Here is a 12319-nt window from a genome sequence, read left to right as displayed (position 1 = left end):
TGTTTCTGCCTCTCCCTTCCCTTCTAAGAAAAATCAATGGAAAAAATATCCTTGGGTGAGGATTAACAAACAAAATAAGACAAAACAAACACAACAAAAACCCAAAAAGTTTAACCGTATGTATTTTTACAGGGAATTTTCCTTAGATGACATTCTAAACTCAGGAGTCCATTAGGTTGTGGAATTCTTCCATATCTGCCCTATTCTTTAACAGTAACATTAAAATGTACTGTTCTTTTTGGGAATCAAACTTGACTACCTTGGGAATAAAGGTATAATATTAACCATGTAATTCTGAAACAGTTTACATTTCTCAGAAAAACTTCAGGCACCCTTTCAATATAAACACACCAAACATCCATCCTCTTGTGTGACATAACTATGACCCACTTATTAGAAGGTGATATTTAAGTTTACCATCAGCCATCATCTGAGCTATCAGCGCTTATTTAGGTGGGTTCTAACAATTTTTCAGAAAGAGCAAACCAAAGCTACTAAGTAGTATACTAAAAAGCCAAAGCATTAGACTCTTAGTTCATATGTAAAATGCTGCCAGTTGTGTACACTGCACTATGCTTAGAAAGTTATTTACAATACATGGCTCTCTTTGGTAGCATATTTTGTAGAAAGATTGCTTCATGGTGACAATTTATGGAGAAAGTTAGTCTCTCCTTAAACTCAGTTTTCCTTTGCTAATAGTTCTGGCTTCCCTTTAAAAATAGCCAAAGGTTTCAACCAGTTGAGTTGCTGCTACCTTCTTATTAAACTTTAATAAACTAAGCTTTTTAAGCCACATAATTTCATTGAGTGTTTCTCAACATTAGGAAAAACGGAAGGATGTAAAAAAGGTCAGAACATCACTGTCTCCTACAGCTGCGTCTGGAGAAGAATGCTTTGGAAGCCTGTGCAGTCGGCTGCAAAACTAACAAGTTCCCATTTGTGGCACCAGATGGTAACTGCGCCGAGTCCATCACACAGGTCCCATGCCAGTGCTAATTAAAGCACTATGGTCCAACAGCAGGCTCCTGAGACAAACCATCCACTTCTTTTGAAAAGTCCTTGAGATGCTACATTCAGTCCAACACTATTAAGGTTTTCTTGTCAAGAACACCATTTCAGAGCAACTCTTGGTCATTTTACTTTTAGTGTTTTATAGTAACATATTTAAAAACTTTATTTAAAAAAAAAGGAATAATGCTACTTAGATACCTGAAGTTCGTATTATAAGAAACAGATAAAAAAGTTGAAAGGGGTGGCTTGTCTCTGGGAAAACAGAATTAGGAGTAGGAAAAGACTGTCCAAAGAACCAAGCCTTGTGCTACTATTTACTATTAAAAATCATGTTCATTATTATATTGGTTCAAAATTTTTATTTAAAAACGAAGCCACATCACTGGATAAAGAAGCCTGTACTCTGCTGTCTTTCAAGCAGCTTAAGAACTTCAACTGCCATATATTTTCTTCCAACATCATTAGACAGAATTTCTTGTCAGGTGCTTTGAAAATATACAAATGCTGTCATTTTGTTAGTGTCAATCTGCCTCTGTATTCCTTCATTTCATCAGAATTTGATTTCACATCTGTTCATTTTGTCAAAAGTCTTGTAAAACTGGTGCATTCTATTTTAAGGCTGTAAATTTGATTTCATACACACATATGCAATGACCTTATCTATGGAAGTAACATTTTTAGATCAGTTAACACTTTCATCTAATAGTTCTTTACCGCTTCGCTTACCTATGTCAAATATCATGTAGGATACTAGGAAGGGGGATTTTCAGCTCTGCCACAATGGAGTAGCCCCATTCCTCCTACGTCATTCCCCTTATACTTAAAAACCCCTGGACAAAACACAACAAACAGGCACAGGGAGTCTCTGAGAGGGGGGCTGCGGAAGGACCTTGACACTTGAGGAACATAAGCCAGTGAGTTCCCTGGGCTTCCTTATGGCCTCATATATTCCAAACAACGTGCTGCAGAAGCCTTGACCTGCAATTGCAGACAGAAACATACCAAAAGGGTGAAAAAAACCTGCTTCCCATAGCCAAAGTACCAGAAAGAGTGGCCTGTACCTGTCCTACTCTAGCCAACCACCAATGAAAAACTGCACCCCTCTTCCCACAATAGTTTCAGCGGGGCCCAGTGGAAGGTAATCTTTCCACCCTACCTTTTCTCAGAAGCAAGCTGAAGGCACTGATCTAACTGCCATCCATAGAACACTCCACCCAACAGCAAAATACACAGTTTTCTAAGCACCCATGGAATATTTACCAAGACAGACCACATACTAGCTCTAAAACAAACCTTAACAAATCTAAAAGAACTGAAGCCATACAGAGCATTGCTCTGATCATAATGGAATCAAACTAGTGACCAGTAACAGACAACAGCAAACAACTGAAAATTAAAAAGCATGCTTCTAAATAATACATGGGTCAAAGAGAAAGTCTCAAAAGAAAAAATTACATACTATTGAATAAAAATAAAAATACAGAATATCAAAATATGCGGGACACAGCTGAAGTGCTGAAAAATTTATACTACTAAATGATTACATTAGAAAGAGGAAAGGTTTCAAATAACGTAAGTTCCTATGTTAAAAATAAAATGGAAAAAAAAGTTGGTTCTTTGAAAAAATCAGTAAAATCTAGAAATTTATAGCATGACTGACAAGATAAAAAGAAAAGGCACAAATCATTAAAATCAGAACGAAGAGAGAAAACTGCTACAGACAGGGCAGCCATTAACAGGAGAACAAGGGCATACTATGAAAAACTAGGCTCATAAATTTGATATCTAAAAAATGGGCCAATTCCTCAAAACCCACAATTACCAAAATTCAATAAAGATGAAATAGACAACCTGAATAGTCCTTTAACTATTAAGGAAATTAAATTTTTAGAATGCCCTCAAACTATTATCTAGACTAATATCTCTAATGAACTTAGACACAAAAATCCTCAATAAAATATTAGCCAATAGAATCCAGCAATGCACAAAAAATTATATACCATAACCACATGGGATTTATTACAGGTATGCAAGGCTAGATCACGTGCAGTTGAGTCCAGGTATGTAAGTCCGATTGAAAAATCAATGAATGTGACCCACCATGTCAACAGCCTAAAGAAAACAAAACAATCATATGATCGCATCAATTGACACACAAAACCATTTGACAAAATCCAACACTCATTTGTGATAAAAACTCTCAGCAAACTAGAAGTAGAGAGGAGCTTCCTCTAGTCGGTAATAAACATCTACAAAATATAACAGCTAACAATATAACTCAATGAAAGGCTGAATACTCTCCTCTAAGATCAGGCACAGGCAAGAAAAAGAAATAATGGATAAAGATTGAAAAGGAAGAAATAAAGTAGTTCCTAATTTCTATAAAAAAAGTACCACAATATCAATCTATACTAATAAGTGAGTTTACCAAGGCTGCAGAATAAAAAATCAGTACACAAAAATCAATCACACTTCAATATACTAACAATGAACATATGGAATTTGAAATTAAAACACACTTATAATCCATTTACCATTACATTACCATTTACAGTCACTCTAAACAAAATGAAATTCTTAGGTATAAACTTAAAAAACAAGTACAGGATCTGTATGCTAAAACCTATAAAGTGCTGAAGAAAGAAAGAAAAAAGAACCTAAATAAATGGAAAAACATACAAACTTCATGAACAGGAAGGTTTAACATAGTAAATATATCAATTCTCTCCAAATTAATCCATAGGTTTTTTTGTTTAATATGTTTTTATTGATTTTTTAGAGAGAGGGGAAGGGAGAGGGGTAGAGAGAGAAACATTGATGTGAGAAAGAAACATTGATCAGCTACCTCCTGCACGCCCCCTGCTAAGAATTGAGCCCGCACCCTGGGCATGGGCCCTGACCAGGAACCAAAAAGGCAACCTTTTGATGTAGGGGACGATGCTCAACCAGCTGAGCCTCACTGACCAGGGCATTAATCTGTAGGTTTAATGCATTCATATCAAAATCCAGGCAAGGGTTTTTTGTTTTTTTTTTTGACAGAGAGACAGATAAGCTTATTCTAAAATTTGTATGAAAAGCCTTGGCCAGGTGGCTCAGTTGGTTGGAGTGTTATTCCGTACACCAAAAGGTTGTGGGTTTGATTCCTGGTCAGGGCACATACCTAGGTTATGGGTTCAATCCCCAGTCAGGGCACATACAGGAGGCAACTGATGTTTCTCTCTCACATTGATGTTTCTCCCCCGCCCCCCCAATTCCTCTCTTTAAAAATCAATAAAAACACATCCTTAGGTGAAAATTAAAAAAAAATTTATATGGAGAGCCTCTAACACCTGGAATAGCTAAAACAATCTTGAAAAATAAGAATAAAGTGAGAGAAATCACTCTACCCAATACCAAAGCCTAATATACAGACAAGACATTATGGTACGGACAGAGGGACATCAGTGGAAGAGAAAACCCAGAAATATACCCATACAAAACATGCCCAACTGACTTTTGAAAAAGGTGCAATATTGGACACACACAAGATAAATAAGTAACCTCAATCTAAACTTCACACTTCATATAAAAAATAATTCAAAATGGATTATGGACTTAAATGTAACATGTAAAACTATGAAACTTCTAAGTATAAAACTTTTACAAAAAAAATAAAAATCTTTAGACTTGACTGCAAAACCAAGACTCATAAAAGGAAAAAAAAAAAAAAATCAATAAATTGAACCTCATCAAAATTAAAAAAACTCTGCTCTTCAAAAGGCTCTGTTAGAAGACTGAAAAGACAAGATACAAACTGGGAGAAAATACTTGCCAACCACAATTCTGACAAAGGACTTGTATCTGGAATGCATAAAGAACTCTCAAAATTCATCAGTGAAAACAAACAACCCAAGTAGAAAATGGGCAAAACATGAATGGACACTGCACTGAAAAGAATCTACTGAAGGCAAATAAGCATATGAAAAGACATTCACCATCAGCAGCCAACAGAGAAATGCAAAGTAAAACTACACCTACCAGAATAGTTAAAAAAAATAACAGTGACAACATCAAATGCTGTCAAGAATGCAAAGGATGACACAGAGGCATGGAACAGAATGTCGAATCTCAGAGGGAAGGTGGGGGTGGGTGAGGAGAGAGTAAACAAAGACTTTATATGCATATATGTATAACCCATGGACACAGACAATGGTGTGGGGAAGGCCTGGGGCGGGGAGTGGGGGCAGGGTGAAAGTGGTCAATGGGGAAAAAAGGGGACATATGTAATATTTTCACCAATAAAGATAAATTAAAAATAAATAAATTCATCAATCAAAAAAAATGCAAAGGAACTGGATCAGAGAAATGTATCTATTGGGAATGTAAAAGAGTATAGCCACTTGGGAAAGGAGTATGGCAGCTTCTTACTAAAATATGTTTTCCATAATAACCCAAGAATTTCAGGGAAATGAAAATTCATGTCCACACAAAAACCTGCACATTAATGTTCATAGTCACTTTATTTATAATAGCCCCAAACTGGAAACAATTTGGTTAACCAAATCAGGATATATACAAGCCATGAAATATTACTGCGCAGTAAAAAGGAATAAACTATTGATATACACAACTTGGAAGGATCTCAAGGGTATTAGGTTAGGTGAAGAAGTCCTAATTCTAGAGGTTAAGTACTACATGATTCCATTTATATAGCATCCTTGAAATGACAAAACTATAGAGTGTGGGACAGATTAGTGGTAGTCAGGGGTTAGGTAAGAGGGAGGTGTCTGTGGCTAAAAAAGAGTAGCGCAAGGGGTCCTTGTGACAAATTGTTCTGTACCTTGACTGTGGTAGTGGCCACATGATATTGCATAGAAAAACACACACACACACACACACACAAAGTACAAGTTAAACTGGAGAAATCTGAATAAGATCAGTGGATTGTATCAATGTCAATATCCTGGTTGCGATATTTACCATAGCTATGCAAGATTTTACCACTGGGGGAAAATGGGTGAAGGGTATATGAAATGTCTCATTTCTTACAAATGCATGTGAATCTGCAATTATCTCAAAATAAAAAGTTCAGTCCTGGCTGGTGTGGCTCAGTTGGTTGGAGCATTGTCCCATGCACCGAAGGGTCTTGGGTTCAATCCCTGGTCAGGGCATGTGCAGGAAGCAACCAATCAATGTTTCTCTCTTTCCTTTCCTCCCCCCCATCTCTCTCTCTCCCTCACTCCCTCTCTCATAAAAAAAAGTATAAATGACTGGTATTGCTGACAAAAATGCATGTAACCTGGATTTAATGAGGAAGGAACAGTAGACATCAGACAAATTCAAATAAACACCTGGCCTATAACTCTTCCAAAGTATCAATGCCATGAAAGAGAAAAAGAGACATGACAAGTGCATGGGGCATATAATCTGATCGAATAATCCAAGGTTTTCTTTGCTATAAAGAACATTATTAAGACAATTTTACAAAACCTAGAAAAGGTCTATAGATCAAATAATGGTATTGTATTAGAAAACATAATAAAGTATTTAAGGGTAAAGTATTTACTCTCAAATGGTTAAAAAAAGTATATACACATAAAAAAGAAATATGGTAAAATGTTGTTAATAGCCACAAAGCCTGGATAAGGAAATACTTTATACTATTCTTGCAATTTTTCTGTAAGTCTGAAATTATAAATAATAATTATAACAAAATTTTTTTAATAGGGTACAAAATACTGCACAAAGCCTGGTACATAAATGTTCAATAAATTATAGTTTTCAGGTATTTTGTACCAATTTTCAGATGAAGAAATATGTTGAGAAGCTAAATAAACTGACAGGAGGAACCATGACAAATTGGTGGTAAGGTCAGGATCTGAACTCAGATCCTCCTATCTGTTCCACACCAAGGTCTGTGCTCCTTTCAGGAGAATGAGGAAGGATGAAAATTTCACCCCTCTTTCTCACCCAAGGATCTGCATGGACTGTTTGAGGAGAAGATGTTATAGAAAAACTGGCCTCAAACCACTCTTTAAGCAAGTCACTTCTTAGATTCCTAGGAGAAAAGCCTAGGACTGTGACAGGGACCTAACACCTCGAACTCAGCTCCCGGGGTGGCTATTTTGTCTATAGCACATCAAATCAAGTAACAAACTTACTGAAGCCCACCTGTAGGGGCTCCCCCACAAGCAGCGCCCTGTCTTTCCTGTGTCTTTATTCACCCACCTGAAGTCCACCAAACCCTCAGGCTGTGCTGGTAAATGGAATTTCTAGGATGGCTATTGTGATACAGCTCTTCTATTGGTGCTTCCCACTCTCCCCATCACCCCACGGCTAAGCTTAGATAGGATAATTTATTTTTAATAGATTTGTTTGTTTCTGAATAGATAATACATAGTTCAAAATTCTCATGGAACAAAAGGGTGTATAGTGAAAGGTTTCCCTCCTCCATTCTCTAGTCTCCTCCCACTGATAACCAGCATTACCAGTTTAAAAATGCAACTTTCTTCAAGTTACCAGAATTAGCTAGATCATGTTATGATATTAAGCTAACCATCTACCTACAATAATGCCCCAAGTGATCACAATAATTTAGTAATTTCCCCATGTAGGCATTTAAAATATTCTTAAAGTACTTGTGCAGACACATTTTCAACATTAAAATGACTGAAGGTTATAGCTTTTTAAAAATGAAAATATATTTGTATTATGCATGATCACAACAGATGCCTTACGAACTCTATGGCTGGTAAGCATCAACCACTAGAGTCCTGGCAGCTCACCTGGTTCCTGTCGCGTGCATTTGTGTATCTGATCTTCTGAATGAAGTAGAATATGAGCCATGCTGAAGAAATAATCATCAAAACAATAAAGGATATTGACACGAAGACTAGAGAGCCTCGGCTGAAGTTCTTTGGTGGCATTCGAGTTCCAACAGCTATTGTCATTTGTACAGAGATGTTTTTCTCCAGATAACTCAAAATATCCTTACCCCTCAGTTCTGTAATCATGACAGCAATAATATCTCCAGTGCCTGTAATGTAAAATAAATATATATACTCAAGTGACATTTAAAATTTACAAGAACTTCAAATATATAAAAATGCTTAGAAAAACTACACTACAATTTCTGCTAATGGCATCTGCAGACTCAACTTTTTAAATGAAATGAAGTTGCAGTTGGGTATGCTGGCACCACGCAGGAACAGGAATTTGTTTTATAGTATTTAAGACTTAGACTTAAAGCATAAAATGATTGTAGTGTTAAGAGGTATATTAACTTGTGTTATAACTACCTTTTTAAAAATTATTAAGTCAGTCAAGTGTGACAAGAGACAGTATAAAACACTGTATTATACAACAATAAACACGTAATAAAATCATAGCAGGTTTTCTTTGTAAAACGTTTTCCATCTTAAATGCTCTTTAGAAAGTCCTGCCTGGCCGGGTGTGGCTCAGCGGTTGAGCGTAGACCTAGGATCCAGGCGATTGGGGGGTTTGATTCCTGGTCAGGACACATGCCCGGGTTGTGGGCTCGATCCCCAGTTGGGGGCGTGCAGGAGGCAGCAGATCAATGACTCTCTCATCATTGATGTTTCTATCTCTCTCTCCCCCTCTCCTTTCCTCTCTCTGAAATCAATAAAGATATTATTTAGAAAGTTCCAACTCCTTAAGGAGAAAATGCCGTTATTTATAGTACAAAAATTGGTACTTTTTACACTAATCAATCTTAGACACATTTATGGAACACCTGTTGTGTGTAGAACTAGTACAAAAAATTGAAAGAATATAGGAAGTGCAGCTGTATAACAGCACTGAGCGTTAGGGCACAAATCTGATAATTGAGTCAACAGCAGCAAAATGACAAATGGTGGTATCTTTTATTAAGAACAGTTGAAACTAACTTTGGTCCTATGTCTAAGCCTGACTGGAGGAAGGTTCCTTTCTAGTTTACCCCAGAACCCTGCTGGAAATTAAACTCTTCCTGAGGTAAATCGAACCTTCACCACTCTGGATGAGTTTGGCATCAAGATGCTTCCAGCTTCTAACAGCTGTCCAGAGGTTCTGCCACAGCCACAGACTACTGAATTTAATATTAAAGATGTTCTTAAGTTGCACTTCTAGTCACCTAGTTCCTTCACTTACACAATTTACTGTAGTACAGTAAAGGCAAGTGACTATGCACAACATGAAATTACAGTCCATTCCTCTTCCTTTCTCAACTTTTACAGTCTGCCTTCCTCAAGGAGCCCCAAAGACTCTGGGCGTTATAGGAAGGAGAATAAACATTTTATTTTAGGAAAGAGAAAATTATAACCTTATTCAAATTTGAATAAGGTTTGCGCATATAAATGTAGACCATCAAGACAAAATAAACAAACCCTCCAAAACTTGCCCTTTCAAAGGCTTCTTCAATGAATACTACTACTAAATATTTGGTTTATATGTTTAATTTATCATATTTAATAAAAGGGCTATCCTTGTATCATATGCAGTCAAAGACCATTCACAACTGAAAATAAATTCAATACTTAAAAGTAGTTTTATGAAAAATTTAACCCAATGGAACATATATATACCTTTGTATCACCTCATTCAAAACTGTGCCACTTTATCAAAACAGCAATTTATCAGAATACTGATTAAAAACCCCCAAACAAAATGAAAACTGCAAATTTAAAGAAAGCAACAAAGTTAACATTTTCATTATCTTTCTGAAATAAAAGTTCTGATCAGTAAGTTAGAGCAAATCATAACGTTATGCTAAACCATTTTAAACTTCCATTTAGAAACCTTAGTTTTGTGCTTTTAAAATGTTGTTCAACAGGCAATGGTCTGTGGTATAAGATACCAGGTATGGCTATAAAGTAACTGAGACGGATCCCACACACGACACATGACAATCAGTCTCATTGCTTTATAATCACACCAGGTACAAACAGGGTTTTAGAAATCAGTTCTGAGGCTCCCTCCTGAAGACTCAAGCTGGAAAAGGAGCAGGGAAAGCTGCACAGGTAGCCAGGGGAAACAACTTCATTTACTCAAAGAACACTAAGTGAGCACCACCCAATTTCAATTGGAATGCTGTGTGGAAAAAGAAGTGTTTAATTATTTCAACCATCATTCAACAATACTTACTGAACACATACTATGACTAAGGCTCTTTAATGTTCACTTTTCAAAGAGAATGGAAAATTATCTACTGTGAAATTAAAAAAGCATATATATATATATTTCTGCTCCTGGTTCTTGGTACACGGCTCCCAAAATCCTTAAAATTTCCTAACTGATAAGCATTAAAAACATCCTTCATCTTTGGTCTTTGGCTGTGATGCTGGTTCCTGACATGGAGCTCCTGAATCCCTTGGAATTTCCTCCTCGGACCTTCTCCTCATTCCTCGCCTCTAAAGCCGAGCTGGCCTCAAGATCTTGATTTAAGGATGCCTCTGACACTTGATTTTTAAAGATTTGCAAAGATGTAGCAGGATACAAAATAAATATCCAGAAATCAGTTGCATTTTTATACACCAATAATGAACTATCAGAAAGGGAAACTAAGAAAACAACCCCATTCACAACTGCTTCAAAAAAAATAAAATAACTATGAACGAACTTAACCAAGGATGTAAAAGACCTGTACATGGAAAATTATAAGACACTGAAGAAAGAAATTAAAGATGCAAATAAGTAGAAGCATATACCATGTTCATGGATAGGAAGAATTAACATCATTAAAATGTCCATACTACCGAAGCACTCTACATATTCAATGCAATTCCTACCAAGATACCAATGGCGTATTTCACAGAACTAGAACAAATACCACCAAAATTTATATGGAATCACAAAAGAACATGAATAACAACAGTGATCTTGAGAAAGAAGAACAAAGTTTGGAGGAACCATGCCACCTGATATCAAACTATACTACAAGGCCATAGTAATCCAAACAGCATGGTACTGCCATAAAAACAGATATAAATATCAATGTAACAGAATAGACAACCCAGAAATAAATCCACACCTTTAGAGTCAATTAAAATTTGACATAGGAGGCAAAAACATACAATGGACTAAAGATAGTCTATTCAATAAATGGTGTTGGGAAAATTGGACAAATATGTGCAAATAGATGAAACTAGACCATCTTCTTATACTGCATACAAGAATAAACTCAAAATTGATTAAAAACTTAAATGTTAGACTCAAAACTATAAAAATCCTAGAAGAAAACATAGGCAGTAAAATCTCAAACATTTCTTGTAGCAATATTTTTCCTGATATATCTCCTTGGGCAAGGGAAACAAAAAAATAAACAAATGGGACTACACCAAACTTAAGAATTTCTGCACAGCAAAGGAAACCATCAACAAAATGAAAAGACAACCCACTGAATGGGAGAATACATTCACCAATGATACATCTCATAAGGGGTTAATATCCCAAATTTATAAAGAGCTTATAAAACAACACCAAAAAAACCAAACATTACAATTAAAAAATGGGCAAAAGACCTGAATAGACACTTCTCCAAAGGGGAAATACAGATGGCCAATAGACATATGAAAAGATGCTCAATATTACTAATTATCAGAGAAATGCAAATTAAAACCACAATGAGATATCACATCACACCTGTCAGAATGGCTATCATCAATAAATCAACAAACAACAAGTGTTGGCAAGGATGTGGAGAAAAGGGAACCCTCATGCACTGTTGGTGGGAATGCAGACTGGTGCAGCCACTGTAGAAAGCAGTAGAGTTACCTCAAAAAATTAAAAATGGAACTGCCTTATGACCCAGCAATTCCACTTCCGGGAATTTATCCAAAGAAACCCGAAACACTAATTTGAAAGAATGTATGTATCCCTATGTTCACTGCAGCATTATTTCCAATAGCCAAGATTTGGAAACAGCCCAAGTGTTCATCAGTAGATGAGTAGATAAAAAAGCTGTTGTACATTTACACAATGCCAAAATACTCTGCCATAAAAAGGAAGAAAATTTTACCCTTTGTGACAGCATGGATGGACTTGGAGAACTTATTATGCTAAGTGAAATAAGGCAGTCAGAGAAAGACAAGTACCATATCATTTCACTCATATGTGGAATTTAATGAACTGAACTAACAAGCAAAACAGAGAGACTCATAGAGAGCAGGCAGGTAGCTCTGGTGCAAGGTGAGGGGTATTGGTGGGGAGTGGAGGGATTGAGCTAAAAAGGAAAAAAAAGAGAACTCATGGATATGGACAATAGTGTGGTGATGGAGGGGTGGATGTGGAAGAGGGCATAGAGGGGATAAATGGTGATGAAAAAATAAAGTAA

At 36.3% G+C, this 12319-nt stretch overlaps 1 protein-coding gene across 3 annotated transcripts in view; it reads right to left on the bottom strand.

The window, feature by feature from the left end:
- RNF130 (ring finger protein 130) overlaps window positions 1–12319 on the bottom strand; it is a 102374-nt gene that overhangs the window by 55185 nt on the left and 34870 nt on the right. For all 3 annotated transcript variants that reach the window (XM_081135672.1, XM_081135673.1, XM_081135671.1), the window contains exon 3: window positions 7776–8026. In XM_081135672.1, the coding sequence (XP_080991798.1) occupies window positions 7776–8026 (251 nt within the window). The remainder of the gene's footprint in view (window positions 1–7775; window positions 8027–12319) is intronic.

This window comes from Miniopterus schreibersii (assembly GCF_964146895.1).
Source record: "Miniopterus schreibersii genome assembly, chromosome: 4".
Lineage (NCBI taxonomy): Eukaryota > Metazoa > Chordata > Mammalia > Chiroptera > Miniopteridae > Miniopterus > Miniopterus schreibersii.
This window is presented reverse-complemented; position numbering and strand designations above follow the sequence as displayed.